The sequence below is a fragment of the Thamnophis sirtalis genome, unplaced genomic scaffold, assembly GCF_051295495.1.
Source record: "Thamnophis sirtalis isolate CommonGarterSnake01/CBP01778 unplaced genomic scaffold, rThaSir2_p1.2 scaffold_2, whole genome shotgun sequence".
In the NCBI taxonomy this organism is placed as follows: domain Eukaryota; kingdom Metazoa; phylum Chordata; class Lepidosauria; order Squamata; family Natricidae; genus Thamnophis; species Thamnophis sirtalis.
In genome coordinates this window covers 70,553,905-70,575,946 of record NW_028261382.1, presented here as the reverse complement: position 1 = coordinate 70,575,946, position 22,042 = coordinate 70,553,905, and the positions used below count along the sequence as shown (strand labels likewise).

Sequence of the window (22,042 nt, the reverse complement as noted above, 5' to 3'; positions counted from 1 at the left end):
AAAATCAAAAAATTAAGGGCAGATGCTAGTAACTTAAAGAACATGCATGAGCAACTGCTTAAAAACAACAAAATCATAGATCGGCTAATCAGAAGATATAGATTGGATACAAGAAACATCAATGAAGCTGTAGAGATTGTAAAACAGCAGATAACAGCAACAGCTAGAAAAATTGAAAGATATGAGGCACGAATCATCCAATATAAACAAAATCAGCAATTTCGATCAGACCAACGGCGTTTTTATCAAAGTCTTAATGTGAATGGTGACACCAAAAGTGAAAAACCAGAAAAACAGGCCACAGTTGAATTCTGGAAAGAATTGTGGGAAAATGCAAAGGACTACAACAAGGAAGCAAAGTGGATACATGATTTTGAGAAAAGCATTGGCAACAAACAAATGCAAGTATTAGAAATAACAACTGAGATGGTCAAAAATCAAGTTAAAAAGGTAAAGAATTGGACATCACCTGGAAAGGACCAATTACATGGTTTCTGGCTCAAATATCTGACCAGTTTACATACAATATTGGCCAGGCAACTGAATGAAATTTTACAAAAGGGCCAAATTGATGAATGGTTGACAACTGGAAAAACATACTTGATTCAGAAAGATGCAACTAAGGGAACAACACCTGAAAACTACAGACCAATAACATGCTTGCCAACAACCTTCAAATTACTCACAGGCATTATTGCAGATAACATGATGGATTATTTGGAAACAAACAACATCTTGCCAGTAGAGCAAAAAGGCAACAAAAGAAGGAGCAGGGGCACAAAAGATCAGCTTCTAATTGATAAAATGATATTAGAAAATTGTAAGAACAGAAAAACGAACTTGAATATGGTCTGGATTGATTACAAAAAGGCATTTGACTCACTGCCACATAGTTGGATCATAAAATGCTTAGAAACAACTGGCATCAGCAAAAATATTACATCCTTTACTGAAAAGGCGAGGAAACAATGGAAAACTGAGTTGGCAGTAGGGAATGAGATCTACGGAATGGTTAATATCAAGCGAGGAATTTTCCAGGGTGATTCACTTTCACCTCTTCTCTTCATCATCGCAATGATCCCACTATCAGTAATCTTAAAAAAAATGAAATTAGGCTACCAAACAGCCAAAGAAGCTGAAAAAATTTCGCATTTACTATATATGGATGATTTGAAACTCTATGGAAAGTCAGAAATAGAAATCCAATCATTGACAAACACAGTCCGAGTATTCAGCACCGATATTTCAATGCAGTTTGGCATGGAAAAATGCGCCACTGTATCCATAAAAAGGGGCAAAATCACTGCATGTGAGGGAATTGAAATGCCCAATGGCCAATTAACTAAATGCAAAGAAAATGAAGCCTACAAATACTTAGGCATTCTGCAGTTGGATAACATCAAGCATGGAGAAGTAAAAACTATTGTCAGGCGAGAGTACACCAACAGAGTTAGGAAAATTTTGAAATCTAAATTGAATGGTGGAAATACAATCAAGGCCATAAATACCTGGGCAATACCAGTTATAAGATACATAGCTGGTATAGTTAACTGGACACAAGCTGATTTGGACCTTTTGGACCGAAAAACCAGGAAACTAATGACAATGCACTACAGTTTACATCCACGTGGTGATACTGATAGACTATATCTGCCCTGAAAATCAGGTGGCAGAGGATTATTACAAGTGAAGCAAACAGTTGAAGAAGAAAAACATGCACTGGCTGATTATTTAAAAGAAAGTCAAGAACATCTATTAATCGAAGTAAAGAAAAAAAATCTACTGAAGGCCCAACAGACGAAACAAGAATACAGAAAAGATGTGATAAAATCAAGAATGGAGAGTTGGCAGAACAAAGCACTGCATGGCCAATTTCTGGAAAATATAAAAGATAAAGTGGACAGTGAACAAACTTGGTTATGGTTAACAACAAGTACATTAAAGAAAGAAACAGAGTCACTAATCCCGGCTGCGCAAGAACAAGCTATCCGCACAAATGCCATTAAGGCCAAAATCGAAAAATCCTCTGATGATGCCAAATGCAGACTTTGCAAAGAAGCTGATGAAACTGTTGATCACATACTCAGCTGCTGTAAAAAAATCGCGCAGACTGATTATAAATTGCGGCACAATTCAGTAGCACAAATGATCCATTGGAATTTGTGCAAAAATTATAATATTAAAACAGCAACAAACTGGTGGGAACATCAGCCTGAAAAAGTCACCGAAAATCAGATGGTCAAGATCTTGTGGGATTTCCGTATACAAACGGACAAAATACTGGCGCATAATACACCAGACATCACACTGGTTGAGAAAAATAAGGTCACAATCATAGACATCGCAATACCAGGTGATAGCAGGGTTGCCAAGAAGGAACATGAAAAAATCGCAAGATACCAGGACTTAAAAATCGAAATTCAACGACTATGGCACAAACCAGCAGTGGTAATTCCAGTGGTAATTGGCACATTGGGTGCTATACCAAAAGCACTGGAATTACATTTAAAACAGTTAAAAATTGACAAAATCACCATCAGTCAAATGCAAAAAGCCGCACTGCTTGGATCTGCACGCATATTACGAAAATACGTTACGACGTCGTAGGCCCCTGGGTGGGGCCCGACTAGTAACCAATGCCAAATCCAGCTAAACAACTGGCCGCTGTGATACAATTGTATAATAATAATAATAATAATATATAATAATTATTAAATAATAATTATTATTTTATGGGGTCATGTGTAGCCCAAGCTATCCAAGGGAAGCACCACTAAAATCAATGAGGAATTGTAATTATAACCACTGCTACTTCTAATAGATACTACGGGCCTTTACCAAAGCATGAAATAGATTTAAAGAAAAACACAATAATTACAAAATACTATCCAATATTTCATAACAAAGTAAACAACCAGAGAACCAATCAGTAGAAAGAAAACAAATGGAAGATAACTGTCAATCCTGTCCCAGCTAGGTCCCTAGGAAAGAAAAACCCTTGACTCCATTTGGCTGAACTGAAATGATAGGTATTCCCCTTAAAGCACCTTGAGTCCAGTATCTCCTTGCTCTCCTCATGTTTCTCCATCCCCACCAGCACGGAAGGCGGAGGCTTCCCTTCAACTGGCCTTAACTTAGAGCCTCAGAAGGCTTTCAATAAGCTACAGTGGAGCACTAGGTGCGCTCAACTAAACACCTTCAGTAAGTGTCCGCTGGCAATCACTTCAGGGATGTGCAGCTGGTTTTGGTAGGGTCTTTTCTAAGGAGTTTGGTCTTCTCGTTTGATGGCAAAGCATTTGAACTGCAGCTTCAGTCTCTGTCCTTCCGAAGGAGGGTCAGGGTTGGTTTCCTTGAGGATGGACTGACTGGGTCACCCTTCAGTCCAAGGTACACTCCTTCCAACAGTTCGAAAACATCTGTTCTTCAGCACTCAGCTTTCCTTATGGTCCAACTCTCACAGCTGAACATTACCACTGGGAGAACCATACCTTTGACTAAAATAAGAGCACATTTTCTCTTTATGGTGAATTAGTTTTTTTGCAATAATTCTATTAAGAATTATATTAAACATAAAACTAACAACCCTAATAGAAGAATTATTTCACACACCTCAACATTATAACTTCCTAGATTCGTGGGAAGAATGTGATGAGTAACAAGGCCAACTCCCCCCCACCCCACTAAATAACTGGCAATTATGACTTCAGGTTTTTGTGAACAAATCTTCATCATCCCCGTCATCATCGTCCTCCTCCCCTCCAAAGGAACCTTGTGACGGGGGAGGACCCTGAGTGCTCACTGATGTCTCCCTCCCTCCATTCTCACATCCCCCTTTGGAAGTCTCCAACTGCTCTCCACAATGAGCCTCCCTCTCTGCCAATTGGCAGAGCTTGGCATCTGGGCTCTGGCATCCAGCTGGTGCCAGGAGACAGTTGCAAATTTATCCAGGTCATATTTGGGTTGCGTGTAATCTCATTGTAGCATAATAGAGATAGTCACTGCTCAAAAATGGCAGCCTGCATTAATTATACACTACTAGACCTAAACACCAGATTTGTTTACTGATATTAAATTCAGCAGATTTTTTCCATCTTGTTAAAACTTAAATCAAAAGCAATCCAAATATGCCCAAATAGATTATAATCAATTAATTTCAACTGAAAGCAAAACTATCAGCCAAGAGGAGAAAAAAATGCAAAACTTGAGGTGTGTTTGGAAGCAGCTGGAAAGGATTAGTCCTAAGAAATTACTCAGGAAAAAGTCAAAAAAAGCGCAAAATTGTGCATGCACTGAATCGGCAGTAATGCCAACAACGACCCACCTCTGCTTCCAGGTCTCTTTTCATTCTGGTATTTTTCCCCCTCCTGGATAGGCTCTAGTTTGCCAATGCATTTTCTGAAATGTGAAGCCCAAAACTGAATGCATTACTATTGGCAGCTCCTTACAAGGGTGGGGAGGGAGAGGAGGTTGCATGCATCAAATTCAACAAGAGGGCTAACAGATCATCAGAATGCAAGGCTCACTCTTTTAAGGGGGGCGGGGAGAATCCTTTAATCATTCTGCTTATTGTGACACATGCACAGGCAATCCACCAAGAATAGGTGTGGTTTGTGAAAAATAAAGGAGAACTCTGACTTCTGGAGAATTTGGCCTTTCTCTTTCCTTCCAGCCCCACATCCATCCCTTCCATTCAGCTGGTTCACAAAAGTGATAAGACTTTCCTACCTTTCCTGTTATTTATAGGAGAATTTTTAAGGAGTATATTGGGGGAGGAATTGTGCTACAAATTCCTTGTGTGTCCAAACACACTTGGCCAATAAAGAATACGCTATTCTAATATAATATGTCATTTTAAATGAGCTATTCCAATCACTTTGCCCATGTTTTAAAATTCTAAGCCAGCAACTTGATTTACTGAGTCTATAAAATTAATTCCAAGAGGCCTTTTCCCACTCATTCCAATAAACTTAATCCCCTTTGCGTAAAATTGTGCAAGGAATGCAGAAGATGCCATTAGATAAGTGTTGATTTCAGCTGCTTACAACTTGCAGGATGTCAAAGTGATGGGTTATTTGTTTCAGCTCTCAGAAGCTAATCCGGATTCATACTCTCATAATATTTCATCCCTTGAATGTGAAGTGGAGAGAGAATACAGGGAGACACAGAACACAGCCGCCTGAGACAACTACACCAAGCCCTGGCCAGAATTGCGGCTGCAATCCAGGGCTCTTCCCAGCCCAAGGCTGCAGAGGAAGGCTTTGCCAAGGCATCCACGCCAAGAAGTCCTCTAGCATGGATGAGTCACTTGCAAAGCCCAACAGTAAACAAAGTGCTTTGAAAGAAGCATGGTATCCCAGCAACCAGATTTCTCATTTAATCCTTCCTTTGAGATGCAATTCCTTCAGCATCAACCAATTCTGCCTTTTTCTCCAAGGCACAAGAAGGGCCTCTCTCTCTCTCATTTTCTTTGCCCTTGTTGGTAAGACTGATCTTCTTAGGTAAGGTGACCAGATTTTCAGATTGGTAAAGAGGGACACCATTGACCGGGGGGGGGGGGGGCTGTCTTGATTAAAAATTTTATATTTTGTCAAAAGGTCACCCCAGGACACTGAAACCAGCATAAATACGAATCTGTTGCCAAACAAAATTGTGATCACGTGACCATGAGGATGCTGCAACGGTCACTAAGTGTGAAAAATGGTCGCAACCACTGACTTATAAATAGACTAATGTTCTGAAAACCTGACCTAAATTACTATATATTTTAAATAGCTGTAAAGCGATGCTGAAAAAGTTGTTCTCATGGTATTGTGATAAATTCAATAAAAAGAAGGGAATTCTTCATGAACTTAAGGAGAAATGAAAGTATTGGATAGTAAATGGGCAAATAAAATTACCAATCAAAGAGAATATTTGCACCTCAGGGTTGAAATGAGATGTTCTCTCCTACTCTTTCCTCTTCCTCTCTTCTCTCTCTGTCTCTCTCATCCTCTTTCTCTTTGTCTCTCTTCTCTTTCTCCTTCTTTTCCATTCTTCCTTCACTTATTCTTTCTTTCTCCCTTCTCTCTCCTTTTTGTCTTTTTCTGTCTCTCATCCTCTTTCTCTTTGTCTCTCTTCTCTTTCTCTCTCCTTCTTTTCCATTCTTCTGTCAGTTTCTCTCTCCTTCTCCCTTCTCTCTCCTTTGTCTCTTTCTCTCTCTCACCCTTTCTCTTTGTCTCTCCTCACTTTCTCCTCCTTTTCCATTCTTCTATCACTTTCTCTCTCCTTCTCCCTTCTCTCTCCTCTTTGTCTCTCTCTCTCTCTTACCCTCTTTCTCTTTTTCTTTCTTTCTCTCTCCTTCTTTCCCACTCTTCTGTCACTTTCTCTCTCCTTCTCTGTCTCTTTCTGTCTCTCTCCCCTCTTTTTTCTTCCTCTCTCCCACTCTTTTATCACTTTCTCTCTACCACCCAACCTGTCCCCATACTTATCTTCGACTGATCATGTTTGCAATAATTTACCTTTTCTAAATAGGCGCAGTTCCCTTACCGGATCCCTCGCTCAATCAAACACACACACACACAACCATTTTTCTCCAAACTTTGGTCACAGCATGGTTCTGACTTCGGCTGGTGGGAACAGCTTTCTCCTTTCCCCGTCCAGTTTGGCAGCGAGTCTAGCGGAGAGCTGTCCCCATCCACGGTGACTGGGGCGGAGCGAGGGTAGCGAGAAGGCAGGCCCGGCTCTTCTTGGCTTCTGACTCTCCTTGCAGCATACAAGAAACGGCTCGTGGTCACAAATAAAAAGAGGAGATCGCGACGGAGAAAGAGCATCCTCCATTAGCGCTGCGCTCCCTCCCTTCCCTACTTCTGCGCCCGGACTAGTTTCCCCTCCCGCCTCAGTGGCGCCCCGCTCACCATCTGCTGGTGGGCGTCTCCGGCGACAGCGGAAAAAAAGCCCAACACCACGCGGAGGGCGGAGAAGAGCAGCGCCTTCCTTCGCGCCCTGCGGAGTTTCTCGCACACAGGATGGGTGCAATCTGGCAGACACAGGGAAAACTCCGCAGGGCGCAAAGGAACCAGCGTGGCAGTGGCGGAGCTGGGAAGGTGCTGCCCCCGGAGCCCAAGGATGAGCGGGCTGGCACGGGCTGGTGAGCGGGCGCCTTTCTCACACACAGGACGGGCGCAACCTGGGAGACAAAGGCGCCCGCTCGCCAGTCCGCCCGCCCACCCTTGGGCTCCGGGGGCAGCACCTCCCCAGCACCTTCCTTCGCACCCTGCGGAGTTTCTCGCACACAGGACGGGTGCGACCTGGGAGACACAGGGAAAACTCCGCAGGGTGCGAAGGAAGCAGCGCGGCAGCGGCGGAGTTGGGAAGGTGCTGCCCCTGGAGCCCAAGGGTGAGCGGGCTGGCGCGGGCTGGCGAGTGGGCGCCTTTCTCGCACACAGGGAAAGGGAGGAGGGCGGCGGCGGCTGTTTCACTAACCCTGTGCAGGTTACTAAAGGTCCTCAGCAGCGGCAGCAGCAGCCACCGACGACAACGACGACCTCGTGTGACGGTCCTTGGGGGCGCTGCGGAAGCCCTGCCAAAGCGCCCCTTTCCTAGCTCAGAGTGGGATGAGCAGCGAGCGGAGCCTCGTTTAAAACAATGGCCGTGGCCGCTCGTTCGCTCCGCCGCTCTTGCGTGGAGGTTTGAGGAGGCAGAGGGGTGGGAGGGGCGCGAAGGAACCAGCGCGGCGGCACTTGGCAAGCGGGCGCCTTTCTCGCACAAAGGGGGGGGAGGAGGGTGGCGGCAGCTGTTTCACTAACCCCGCGTAGGTTACTAATTCCTGGTTTACTCACCAGTGAAGCAGCAAAACAAAGCAAACGGCTGCGAAGGCGAAATGAAATGGAGACTCCTGCGACTCATGCGGCGTGCTAAGCGGACTCCAGCCAATCAGTGAGCTGGCTGGGATGAAAAACTTTAAGCACGCTGCGTTTTCCATCCCAGCCAGCTCACTGATTGGCTGGGGGAACTAATGAGCGAGCCAGCGGCAGCTGATGGGCGGGAGAGCCAGCGAGCCCCAAAATAAAGCGGGGTTTTTTGAGAACCGGGCAGGACGGTGGAAAAATAATGAAAAGTCATGCCTGTCCCGCCATATGCGGGACATCTGGTCACCCTATTCTTAGGGCACAGCCAGACAGCCACAGGAAATGCAGCCCGCCAGCCTCATTCCTTAGCCTGCCCTTCCTTCCTTCCTTTCCTTCCATCCTTCCTTCCCCTTTTCCCTATCCCCAAAGACAGAATACTCAGAAATGTAGGGTTTTCCATCAGCATTCTTTGCATTTTAACTTTTTAAAAATCAATTTGTCCTTTGAGATCTCAAGTATTTATTTCTACTCCTAATCATTTGATTCTACCAATACCTATCTTCTACTAATCTGGCATATTTTGACCTCTTCTCTTGAAGGCAATTAATCAATCATTCAATCAACAAAAAGGAGTGCAAGCAATTCACATAAATGGCAGAATGGTGAGATAATTCCAAAAACATCCAACATGGGGATAGGATCGGGATTCAGACAACTGAATGGTGCTGAATTTGAAGTGTGGCCCCTCAGAAGGGACATATTGGTCTGTTGTGTGGATGCTTAGGTGGTTTAGGGGCAAGGAATTTTGGTGTGGGGGGTTATTTGAGGATTGTCATGTGTGTTGGGCCTGGTCTCTGGGGGTTATGTGAATTTCATTGAATCGGTATACTGTGCATATACGTACAATTACAATAAATTTTAAAAAAATTAAAAAATATTTATGAGCATTTGGTGAATACGGTACATCCATTTTTGAGTATGAGAAATGCTGAAAGGAAACAGTTTCTAGAAAATGCACTAGCTTGACATTTAAGAGGGGATTCTGTTTAAAGCAATTTTAATGCTAAATAACTTCCCAGAATATTCTGAAACTTCTGAGAACACTAAAAATGAGGAATGCAACAAATCTGCAATTTCTGAGAAATCCGTTAGATGATTTTAATATCTGCCAATACGCCAAGAAACTGTCGGGAGGGGGGGAGGGCCAGCCTTGGAGTCCCAACGGAGGAAGGAAGATGACCTCAGGAGCAGATGCACTCAAGTGCACAGACAGAAAAAGATGAGAAGCAGACCAGGCACATTCCAGATGAAATAACTCACCAAGAGACAACAAAGATGAGGCATGAGATATTTTTGGAACTGTATTGACTCTGAAAAGCATTATGAAGGGATCCATTTGGAGTTTGGTGCAACCGTTAGCTTAATCAAAGAAAGAGACAGATTTGCTGAATTGGTCATGGATTGTAACCCCTCTGCCTTTATTAGTCGATGGAAGGAAGGACAAAGACTTTCCTGAAGGCAGAGGAAGTCAAGACTCCATTGCGGAGGGAGAGAAAGAACAATTAAAGCCATGTTTTGTTTGGATGCCTGTTTTATGTCAGTGAAAGAAAAGTTAAAGGAGAGCATTGTTCAACCACAGATGGAGATGGCTTGCACTCGAGGGAAGAAACTCAAAAGTGGCCCCTTTTACATAATCTTGGAAGTCTTCCAGTCCCAACCCCACCCAAGGCAGGATTTCCAAAGCATCCCAAACAAATGACTGTCCAGTCTTTGCTTGAAGCCCCCAGTTCTGTCCCAAGGTCAGGAAATAATTGCTCCTTAGGATGAACGTGGATCCCTAAAACGTTTGTTCCTGCCCTGCCCTCAGGCAGCATGGAGGATAAAGCCCCACCTCCTTATTTGAGATGACTCTACCCAAAACATGATCATGCCTGGCCTGAGCTTGTTCTTCTTTAGGCTAAACAGAACTACTTCCTCTAATAATTTTAATAGGATGGTGGAAACCCTCCCACTGTCCTTGTTGCTCTCCCCAGCACACTTCCTTCTTCCTTCACATTGTTTCACATGGTGGCAACCAGAACTGGACCTTGCATTCCAGGTGCAGCTTCACCAGTGCAGCCTTCAGGAGATCTTCCTGCAATCTGACCAGATCATACCTCTGTCAAAGCAATTTTTTGGACACTCTTGCTGTCTACTAGTTCATGTTTAATCTGTGGTCTCACAGAATACAGAGATCTTTCTTACAGGGGCTACTATAGGGCCAAGTGTCATGGCCCCCTCAGAGCCCAGGGAGGAGGGGAGAGGAGGAATTGAGACTATCAACTTTCTCTGTAGGAGCTGTGTTTGGGAGATGGAGGGTGCAAGTAAGCAAGGCATTTGACAAAGTAGTCCACAACCAACATCTTGGTAATATAGGATAGACAATATCACTACCAGATGGATTTGCAATTGACCTACCAACTGCCCTTAGCGTATAGTTCCCCAATGGAACTACGTTAGATGATTGGCGAACTGGGCTGCTTGGATCCAAGTACTGTGCAGTCTCCCTATGGATTCCTGGCTCCCCCTGGGTGCCCCATGCCGGGTTCTCTTCCCCAGCCTGCTCAGGCGTCTGGTTTTCTATTTATGATGCCTTTTCAGACATGTGGTTTGGATTAACAAATGGAATTCTGATAGCGATCTAAGAGACTTTTCCCTTTACCATTTTGTACACTGGCAGTTCTCTGGGCTTGCATGAAAAGAAATGCATCTGTTTTAATTTTTCAATTCTTGGGAATCGAAGGCTGTCATTTTTTTCTCCTAGCCCACAGGGATGCAAGTGTGACAGAAGTCACGGCATCAGCTGCAGCTTACCTGAAACGTGGGACCTGCTGCACATACTGGAGACAGCCACACATGTCCACTGCTAACACAAAGTAGATCCAAGGCTGAGACAGCAGAAACTAATAATTAGGTGAAACGTAGGTCTCAAAGGGGCCTAACCAGTGAACTGCACAGCTGTGGAGGTTTGGGGTATTTCTAATACCCACTGAGGACTCCAGAGTCACCTTTGGTGAGCTCAGGGGTGGGGGTGGGGCTAAATCGGATGAATAAACCAATCCCACTTCCACCCTTAGGGCTGCGGTCACCTTCCAGTAAAGGGCCCCAGTGGCAAAGCAGTTTGGACCGGACCTTTCTTGCCATTTCTACGGCTGGGAGTTTCTTTTCCTGTTCTGACCAGGGAGGCCTTCTCAGCCTTTGGCAAGAGGAGCAGGTCCCAGGAATGGCTGCTTAAGCCCACCAAACAGGTCGAGGGGGCAAACCAGGCTCCTCCCAGCATGTCAGCCTTGCCCCTTGCCCACTATGTGCCAGCACAACTTCACTGCAATCAAGAGAGAGCCGGTCAGAGCCTGCCCTTCAGGCTTCTGTCCCGTCTCCTCTCCTTGGTTGGATTTCCTAGCCTGGAGAAGGCTAGATTTCAAAAGGCGAAGATGAACAGAGGCCAGAGAGATTCAAAGAGCTCCTCTATTGGGATAGGAGACTCCCTCAGCTCACCTCCCCCCCACCCCTGAGCTGTCCCCACTCAGCTCCACCAGAGCCCTCTGCCCCCGCCCCCCCCCCCACAAAGGATGCCACCTGCGGCTGGAGCCTTCACTCTGCCCGGAGGGCCAGGGAACACCACAGGACACCTGGTTGCTTTCTCAAGAAGCGTTTATTGAGATATCTCTTGGGGTCCAATCCTTCAGTGGCCAAAGCAGGGGTGAAATCTAGCAGGTTCTGACAGGTTCTGGAGAACCGATAGCGGAAATTTTGAGTAGTTCGGAGAACTGGCAAATACCACCTCTGGCTGGCCATGCCCCCATCTATTCTCTGCCTCCCAAGTCCCAGCTGATCTGGAGGGAATGGGGATTTTGCAGTATCCTTCCCCTGCCACGCACACCAAGCCACGGCCACAGATCTGGTAGTAAAAAATGTTGAATTTTACCTCTGGGCCGCAGGGTTGCTCAGGGCTCGCTGCTCTAGTTAAGCTTTAGAAAACTAAACTTTATCATATTCATAGTTTCTCTTTTGTTCCTATTTTTAGACATTTTTGGAAAAACAGCAACATGAAAGGAAGCAGGAGAAAACAACAATAGATACATGGGGTGGGATCTTGGCTGTCCTCTCCGAGGTGGCAGGACAGTTGTCCCAAAGGACACTACACCAGGGTAATCTTTCAACAGAGATGGGGATCATTTAACCGGAGATTAAAAACCTAGAAAAGAGGATGGAGAGATGGAGAATCAGAAGAATCAGGGGAGCAAGAAACTCCACTGGACCTGTGGACCACCGTATGCCTTGTTCCATGAGGCCCAGCTCTGCACCCACTCCAGCCAGCCAGTCCCAGCCTTTCAAGGCTTCGGCCTATGGGAGGCTACTACCAGCTTTAGAAACATCTCATCCACTTCCCATTTTCCTAAGATGAAGTTCAGGCACTTCTGAGAATCCTCTGAGCCGAATGGAAACCAGGCCTGTTTTAGAACTTTTTCAAGCAGCCCAAATGATCTGGGTGGTGACCTGGGGGTGGGGAATAGCTGCCCCTTTGCCCTGTGGAGTAAAAGCAAAGCCTCTCCACAAGGCCTCCAGCTCCACTGAATTGTCCAGATGAACATCTTGGATCCCTTTTAAACACTGGTGGTAAACTGGTGGAACTCCAGCCTGTGTTTGGGATCCTTGGGAAGGCCTGCATTCCCAGTCCAGATGCCTTTACTCAGGGCCTCATCCTGGCAATTCCTACACAATGAAGACAGCCTTGCAGAAGCCCCCACAAGAGCTGAGGGGTCTCCTTGGCAGCAGCTCTGCAGAAGGAGGGAGAGTCCTGGATGGCCTGCAGGGGGAGGGGGGTTTGCACGGCCCTCTCCATCCCATCTCACGGCAAGTCTTGTTCCAGGCTCCTCCTACATGGCCATGTTCACAAGGAAGACGAGGAGGGCAGAGATGGTTCCCGTGAAGGAAAGTTGGTTGCCTGATCCTTTGGAGTCCATTAAAGTCCTCTGCTGCTCCGGCATGAGAGCTGTGGTCAGGGACTTCTGCAAGATAAAAGAAAACGAGCTTCAACCCCAGGACCAGCTTCCTTCCAGCCATGGAGGCTGTGCCCTTCAGAGGATGGATTGGCATTTGTGCTTTTTCTGCAATCCTGGCATGGGAGGGAGGGGGAAACGATCCTAAACCATGAATTCACAGAGCATCCTCTGCTCTGCCATTTTCCTATCTTTTAGGAAAGACCATTTATTTATTTATGTATTATTGCCGTTATTATTTGTTTAAATAACTCAAGGTGTACAAATACATCTAATTGCAGAAGGAATGGCAGAACTGAGGGTGGAGTAACAAGGGGGAATCAGCCGAGAATCCCTACATAGCCACAAGCAAACTAGGCCCAACTCCCCTTGAATGCCCTGGACCCTTATCGGACTCTGACCATGGGCTGACTGTTGAGAAGATTCCTGTGCAGGGGCTTTTAGCAATAAATCAGTTGAATTGACCCTTCCAGTTTAAACTCTGTCTTTCGCATCTGATACTAAGGCTCTTTCCTTCTCCTACTTTCCCCACAACAACAACTCCGTGAGGTTCAAGATACTCAAGATACATGCAGAGGCTTTCTTGTACCTGGAGCCAGGTTCAATTTCTGCCAGGGTCACCTGCTAAAAGAACCAGTTTCTACTAGTCAGAATCTAGCAATCAGAAGACCCTGGATGGAGGGTGTTGAAGGAAGTTAGCACCCACCCTTCTCCTAGAAAAAAATGAAATATCCTGAGAAATATTGAAAAGGCAGAACATTATATTTCCCTGGATCAAAAATGGAGAAACATGTTTTTAGGCAGGCTCACTCTTAATAGCCCCCACCTTTGTCAATGGGTCATTAAAAGCCCTGAGCCAGTCTATTCTACATAACAAATATCTCCCCCATTCAGCTCCAGAGTCATGGGATTAAGGCATGATAGTATTAGCCCTTTACCTATCTCACCACAGGGCACCTGGGAAGAGGAAATGCTCAACCAAACTTGGACTCAAAGCACAGCCTACAGAGTTGCCCTTGTATGGCCCCATGGGAGTCTGACAACCAATCAAAATACAAGATCAAGATCAAAGCCCAGAGAGGGCATAAAACCAGGGACTTTCAGCATCTCGCTCTCTTTTTTCTTCTTCACCCAACATCTGGAAGCATCTGATCCCCCTTTTCTGTTCAGGAGCTCAAGCCACGTGGTCCATCATTAAACCATCTTTCCAAGCAGCCTCTGTGTTTCCAGGGTCTTTCCCCCCCCCCACGTGGAGCTGAACCCAGAAGGACATTTCTTCCAACAGTGTCTAAGGCTGCGTCCATGCAACCAGCAGAAGGACATAACTGTGGTATCTGGCATGCTTGTGATGCGGCCACCTCTGATCGTCATCAGGCAAGATCCACTTTCAATTGTGCCTCTCTTTTCCACAGCATTTGGGAGTCCTCCCCTCAAGGATGCTAGTCAAGGTCTTCTAGGGATCTGGCATCAGTTTCCATGGATGTCTCCACTTACCTTTGAGAAGCAAAGGTCCTGCTCTTTGGACTGGTTAACCCTTGCGCCAGTCTCCTATGGAGACAGGTTTGAGGTTTATTCGATTTATATGCCACCCTTCTCCCAAGGACTCAGGGAGGCGTACAACATTAAAAGAAACACATACTACAAAAGTCAAAAAGAAATTAAATAGGATAGCCCCAAACCCAATTAAAATTAACAATGACACATTTTTAAAAAATAATTCAAATTCAAATTAACAATAATCAATACTTTGATTTGTTTTGTTCAGGCCAGGCTGGCTTGCTGGAAAAGCCAACTTTGTAGGGAGCGTCGTAAGGACCGAAGGTCGGGGATTATACGAAGCTCCGGGGGCAGCTCATTCCAGAGGGAAGGAGCTCCCACAGAGAAGGCTCTCCCCCTGGGGGTCCCCAGTCGACACTGTCTGGCCGACGGCACCCTGAGGAGGCAACTCTGTGGGATTGCACTGGACGGTGGGAGGCTACCGGTGGCAGTAGGTGGTCTTGCTGGTATGCTGGGCCTAAGCCATGGAGCGCTTTAAAGGTCATAATTAGTACCTTGAATCGCACCCGGAAGACAACCAGCAACCAGTGCAGGCCGTCTAAAAGGGGTGTAACATGGGAGCACCTGGGTGCCCCCATGATAACCTGCGTAGCCGCATTCTGGACCAGTTGAAGCTTCCGGGTGCTCTTAGTTGTAGTAGTTGTAGTTTTTTCAATTTGTATGCCGCCCTATTCCCGAGAGACTCAGGGCGGCTAACAACTAAGGAGGAAAGGGGCAGCCCCATGTAGAGAGCATTACAGTAGTCCAGGCGAGAAAGGACGAGGGCATGGGTGACTGTGCACAGAGCATCCTGATCCAGAAAGGGGCGCAACTGACGTACCAGGCGAACCTGGTAAAAGGCCCCCCTGGTCACGGCCATCAGGTGTTGTTCTAAACTAAGCCGCGTATCCAGGAGGACACCCAGATTGCGGGCCCTCTCTGAGGGGGCTAAAATTTCTCCCCCTATCATCAAAGATGGAACAAGATGCACAAATTGGGATGACAGAAACCACAGCCACTCAGTCTTGGAGGGATTGAGCTTGAGCCTGTTCCTCCCCATCCAGATCCGCACAGCCTCCAGGCATCGGGACATCACGTCGAGGGCATCGTTTGGGTGGTTTGGGGTAGAGATGAAAAGTTGGGTATCATCAGCATATTGATGATACCATACCCCAAAACCACGGATGATCTCACCCAGTGGTTTCATATATATGTTGAACAGGAGGGGTGAGAGAACCGACCCCTGGGGCACCCCACAAGTGATGCGCCTCGGGGACGATCCCTGCCCTCCAGTCAACACAAACTGCGACCGATCCGACAGGTAGGAGGAGAACCACCGTAAAACGGTGCCCCCCACTCCCAACCCCTTGAGTCGTCGCAATAGGATACCATGGTCGATGGTATCGAAAGCCGCTGAGAGGTCTAATAGGACCAGGACAGAGGAACAGTCCCTATCCCGGGCCCGCGAGATCATCGACCAATGCGACCAATGCCATTTCCGTGCTGTATCTGGGCCTGAAACCCGACTGAAACGGATCCAGGTAGACAGCTTCATCCAGGGACTGGGGAAGCTGACGTGCTACTGCATTCTCAACAACCTTCGCTACAAAGCGAAGGTTGGAGACCGGACGATAGTTGGCTAAAGAAGCTGGGTCGAGGGAAGGCTTCTTAAGGAGGGGCCTCACCACCGCCTCCTTCAAGGTGGTGGGAAAGAACCCCTCTCTCAAAGAAGTGTTGGTAATCGCCTGGAGCCAGCCTCGAGTCACCTCCCGGGAAGCCGAGACTAACCAAGAGAGACACGGGTCCAGCACACAAGTGGCAGCACTGAGTCTCCCCATAATCCTGTCCATGCCCTCGAGGTCACAGGATCAAACTCATCCCAGATGGTCTCCACAAGATTCATCCCCGTCGACTCGCATGAATCTACCCAGTCAGAGTCCAGGCCCGTCCAGATCTGAGCGATTTTATCCTGCAGATACTGAACAAATTCTTCAGCCCTACCCTGCAAGGGGTCTTTCCCAGCTCCTCGGCTAAGTAAGGAGCGGGTCACTCTAAACAGGGCAGCTGGACAGTTATCTGCGGATGCGATAAGAGCGGAATAATGTTGCCGTTTTGCCGCTTTTATCACCACTAAGTAGAATTTAATATGAATCCTTACTAGTGTTCGATCAGATTTGGACTGGCTGGCCCTGCAACTACTCTCTAGGCGCCTTTTCCGGCATTTCATCTCCCGGAGCTCCTCGGTAAACCAGGGAGATACCCGCGCTCGACACCGGCTCAGAGGCCGCAAAGGGACAACACGATCCAAAGCCCCAGTGGCCGCCCTATCCCAGGCTTCCACTAGGGCTTCGGTTGAGTTGTGAGCAAGGGATTCAGGAAAAGTCCCAAGCTCCATCAGGAACCTTTCAGGGTCCATCAGGCACCTGGGGCGGAAGCATCTAGTCGGTTCCGCTCCCTGCGGTGAGGGGTAGCAGTATGGAAGTCAAGCCTGATGAGGAAATGATCCGACCATGACAAGGGTTGGATAGAAATATCCCCTAAATATAGATCATTCATCCACTGCCCAGAGACAAAAATCAGGTCAAGCGTGCGTCCCGCATTATTGGTGGGGTCTTGAATTAACGGAGTTAGGTCCATAGCCGTCATGGAAGCCATGAACTCTCAAGCTGACTCAGATGTCTCGCCAATGGAAGGCAGATTGAAATCCCCCAGGATCATAAGCCTGGGGAAATCAACCGCCAATCCAGCTAACACATCCAGCAGCTCCGGAAGGGCCAATGAAACGTAGCAGGGAGACAGGTACGTAACAAAAATGCCCACCTGAACTCCAAGGCTCCATTTCACACCCACATATCTGAGGCACAGTGACCTCCTGAGGTCTGAGACTTTCCCTAATAACCACCGCCACCCTCCCACCTGTGCGCTGGGCTCTCGGCTGGTGAAATGCCCAGAAGCCTGGTGGGCATAATTCACTAAGGGGAACACCTCCCTCATGGCCCAACCAGGTCTCCGTAATGCACGCCAGGTCCGCTCCACCCTCTTGTATGAGGTCGTAAATGTGGGGAGCCTTATGTACCAAGGACCTGGTGTTAAGCGACACCAGCCGGAGACCAGGGTCCTCCGAGCAACCAGGGGTGTGAGAAGGGTGATGAGGGTCGGAACGCGCGATCGCTCTTAAACAGTGGACCCGCGTCCCCCGAACATAATTTGGCCCTCGGCCCCCACCATATCTGCCTCTTCCACAAAAGAAGAAGACCTACATTTACTTGTTTGTTTAAATAGTAACAGAGTCAGTGAAGGAGACCTCACTCATCCTCCTCCTTCTGCTCCTATGGCATCATGTGTGTCTGTAGGCATGCGTTATTCTCCTTCCGGCTCACACAAAAGGAACAAAGCCTCCCATTCTTCCTCTGCTTCTGAGCAAGATCTTCACCATGAATTCATCGTGGATACCCGGAATGAGGCTTATGTCCAGGCCATGGAAATTGGCCTTACAAACCCAGATTGTTCTGCGTAAAAATCCCCCTGCCTCCCATGGATGATTGCCTATCCAACATCAGGGGGAAATCCCAGCGCCTTACCTCGGTGGAGATGCAGGTGATGCTCAAGCTTGTGTTATCAACAGGGCTGCTGTCATTGACACTGTATGGCAAAGACGAAGTCCTTCCTACGGAGGGAGGCATGGTGAGGAGCGGCTGCGGAAGGGCCTTGGAGGAGGAGGTCAGGTCAGTGCCATTGCCAAAGGCCTGGATTGCATTTCCTGAGCAGGAGAAGGAGGAGGAAGAGGAGGAGGAGGAGGAGGAGGAGGAGGAGGAGGAGGAGGAGGAGGAGGAGGAGGAGGAGGAGGAGGAGGAGGAGGGAAAAGAGTTAGGAAATAACCCTTCTTAGAGGCACCCTCCCCCATCCTTCGGCAAACCGGACCCAGCCTTGTTTCTCCCACCGCTAGCATCGCTTGCCAATGCACTCAAGCCCACCCCTGGCCCAGGCACACGATCCTCTGATCATGCCCTTCTGCCCTGCAGTGGGCACTGGGGAATGGAGTTGTGTGTCTTCCTCAGGCATGAAGAGCAGTTTTGCCAGGTCAACAGATCTGCCAAGTCCCTCAAAGAAGAGAAGCCCAGGGGTGGCTGGCAATATGCAGGGCACCCACAACCCCAGGAACTGGTGCCAGCCTCGGAACCATAATGTGCCCAGGGTCTTCTGGCTTGTCAGCTCATTTTTATACAAACAGAAGCAGCTCCCCCAGCCTTCTCTTGCAAAGCCCTGGGAACACTGGCCGCCTGCAAGGGGAGAGAATCAGGCTGCCCCCCTCACTCCGGCAGGGTCACACTGAGCTCCCCAGGGCTCCTAATGCAGCCAAGCACCTGCCTGCTTTGAGGGGACAGGAATGCTCACTAAGGATCACGGCCGCCGGCAAAGGCTGCATTAATGGCTCCGAGACCCCCTCTCCCCCCTTCCTCTCATGGCAAGGCGATCCCAGCTCTGCCCCCCTCTTCTCTGCTTCTTGCAACAGAAAAGCTCCTTCATGCCATTGATTTCATTAGGGCACAGAGAAACGTGTGTGTGTGTGTGTGTGTGTGTGTGTGTGTGTGTGTGTGTGTGTGTTAATCAGCTGTGCAAACCCAGGCAATTTACTCTGAGAATTTTGGCCCTCCTGGACCTGGCTCTGCTTAGCGCAACCTCTGGTTTTCTCCACGTCTGATTCTCAGGGCCTGCCTGGACAAGCCTAGTGGACAACCAGAGGCCCAACCAGGAGGAACTGGGTTAAGAACTAAGAGTAGAACGGTTGGCCTCCCAGAGTTGTGGGTGCTCCATCACTGGAGGTCCTCCAGAAAAGATGGGATAGCCATTTGTCTGAAATGGTCTAGGGTCTTCTGCTTGAGGAGGGGGGTTGGACTAGAAGACCTCCAAGGTCCCTTCCAATTCTGTAATTCTGTGATGATTATGAGTGCAGTTTCCTGGGCAAGGTTTTCTCCAGGGCTTTGCCGTTGCCTCCTTCCCAGGACTGAGAGGAAGTGACTGGCCCAGGATCCCCCAGCTGGCTTCTGCCCAAGGCGGGATTAGAACTCACCATCTCTAGCCCGTTGCCTTCACCAGGCAGCACCAAAGTGGCTCTCTGTGTTCTAGGTTTGCAGAGTGTTTTTATAGTAAAAAAGCGAAAGAGCTTTGATGAAGACCAAGCCTGGAAAGGGCAACCGGTTGAGATAAAACTGGCTCCCCTCGTGAAAGCCTCGGGAGGGGGCTTAAAACTGGGATCAAGGCAGAAGAACAGGCTGGACTCCTCCTCTCTCTGCTCCGCCACCCCCGCATGCAATCCCCACACAGGGGGAGGGGAGGGAATATTCCTCCGAAAGCCAAGGAAACTTGGCTGACCCACAGGAAGACCAGGAATGGCTCAAAGGACGGAGGCCCCCTCCCCTTTCCCACCAGAGAAGGGCCCGGAGGAAGCCCTGCTTCGGGTGGGCCCCGAAATCCCCAGGAGGCTTACGGAGACAAGCGTTTTCAGTGAAGTCCTTCAGGAATTTCTCACATTCCTCCTCCATGTTGCCACTCCCTTGGCAGGAGCACCACAAGGAGAGCACTGGGTTGCTAAAGCTTTCATCCACGTAGTTGGGGGTCAGGTCCAAACCTGTCGCAAAGGAGGAATGAGGGTCTCCAGGGCACCCAAGAGGATCCCCTGCACAGGGAGGCGCTCTGCACCCAACTCATCCCCTCCCCCCAAGTCTCTGCCCCCCCTCCTTTCGCCATTTCGCCTCCTCTCTTCATTGCCACTCAGGTGAACCCCAAGCTTTGGAATCTGTACTGAAAATTCCGAAATAACCTGTGGTTGCTAAATTCACTTTTAGTTAAAATATTTAATGAAAGATAAGCAATAAGCAGTTTTATCATTCCTATTCTTCTCCTGCTCCTTCTTACTTTAAATAATAAGTGGCTAAAGGCTGCACCCACACATTTATATTACTAACATCTTTATTTTTAGTGTGGAACAAAAATCTTATTTTGCCGAGGTAGGCGGCATTATAGCAGACATTATATATGATTCCAATGTTCACATAATTTATTTTAATGCCTAGCTCTTAATTCATACGCCAGTATTGCTGGTTCTTCGTTCTCTGTTTATATCTTTTTGTGCTGGTGAAAGACTGCAGTGAAGAGAAAAAGGAGAAGGAAGGGAAAATAAAAGGGACTCAGGCAGGACATTTAAGCTGGACATGTTCATCACGGAAGTGAATCAGGAAATATCTGCAGAAAGTTAAGAGCGGCTGAGCCCCACTCAGACCTTTTGCACCTGAGAGGCCTTGGATGACTCGGCCAGCAAGAGAAGACAAAAAAGTGGGGGGCTCTGAGAGACGCTGGCCAGCGATGGGGAGAAGAAAGAGTCCCTTGCTTTGTTCCAGACTCCTCCATGACAGAGACCGGACCCCCAATGGAAGTAGGGGGAGGAGAACCACTGCAAACAGCGCTCCCACTCCCAGTCCTCCACAATGGCCCAAGGATCCCAGAAGGGATGGCTCTGAAGGCCTCCAAGAGACCGGAGGGCCAGGATGGACTCTCTGATAAGCGAAACCAGAGGTGCTTCAGAATTGTGTCTCAGTCGGACTCCGGCTGCTCCAGGCCCCCCTGAAGCTGGAGGCTGACTGTTTTCTCAGAAACCTTCCCTTCAAGGGGGAGATTGGTGATGGGATGCCAGTGGTCCAGACTGGCTGGATCCAAGGATGGGCACAGGAGTAACGTCCTTACTTGACCCTCTCCTGGTCTGTGTGACTCACCTATCAGGCCAGTGTAGGAGTCCAGGCACGCCCGGTAGCTGTCCCTGGAGCAGCTGGAGAGGAAGGCTTGGCAATTGGTGTGGAAATCTGCCAGTCTTGACCTGTTTACAGAAGAAGAGCCCGTGAGAATGGCCCAAAAGGGGGCAGTGACAGCATCCGCCTGTTTGGGAAGAAGTTGGGGTCTTGGAAAATCCCTACCTGCTTCATTACACTTAAAACCTGATTTCCTTCTTTCCACCTGGAAGGGGGAACTGAGATCTCAAGGGCTCCTTCCTTTTTTCTGAGGAGCTCCAGGAAATGAAACATCAGAAAAGACACTTGAAACATTCTGTTATCTGGGGAGAATGTCTGACCTTATAACTCCTAGGAAAGTGGACCGGATCCCTGGAACTATTAATCTGTCTACCTGCCTTTAGATTTACATCCTTCCCAGGTAGTTAAGACCTCCCAGCTGAGGGTTGAGCCCAAATGGTGTTGAATTCATTTTTTGAGTGACCAGATGGTTTTGCCTGCCTCAAAGGAACTAATGTGTGGCCCCACTCAAGAAGCCCCTCCTTCCATCGTTTTTGTCATCTCCAAGCTTCCCTTTTTGGAAAAAGCGGCTCAACTGACAGTTTCAGAGTGGAAGCGGATGACCAAGTCATCCCAAGATACAAGCGACTGTCCTCCTGGACCTCTCAGGGGCTTTTGCTCTGTCGTCCAGCCTTCTGCCCTAACTGCAGGGAGCTTTGCAATGGTCAAGGTTAGATTGAGCCCAAGACTCCACCAGAGCTCGACTTGGGAGTCCTTTTTCTGCCCATTTCTCTTTCCTTGTTCCTCATGTCTTTTTTATTTAAAAAAACCAATCTACTTTTTGAAAGTGAAAAGTAAA

General features: G+C 47.9%; 1 protein-coding gene across 1 annotated transcript in view; it reads right to left on the bottom strand.

Annotated features, from left to right (window-relative positions):
- Nucleotides 1-11,511: 11,511 nt before the first annotated feature.
- Nucleotides 11,512-22,042, bottom strand: part of GFRA2 (GDNF family receptor alpha 2) — a 28,226-nt gene continuing 17,695 nt past the window's right edge. The window contains exons 5-9 of the mRNA XM_087706012.1: nt 21,172-21,272; nt 19,890-20,030; nt 17,983-18,161; nt 14,360-14,413; nt 11,512-12,874 (exon numbers count right to left, since the gene is read on the bottom strand). Coding sequence (XP_087562138.1) covers nt 12,743-12,874; nt 14,360-14,413; nt 17,983-18,161; nt 19,890-20,030; nt 21,172-21,272 — 607 coding nt within the window. The 3' untranslated portion in view covers nt 11,512-12,742. The remainder of the gene's footprint in view (nt 12,875-14,359; nt 14,414-17,982; nt 18,162-19,889; nt 20,031-21,171; nt 21,273-22,042) is intronic.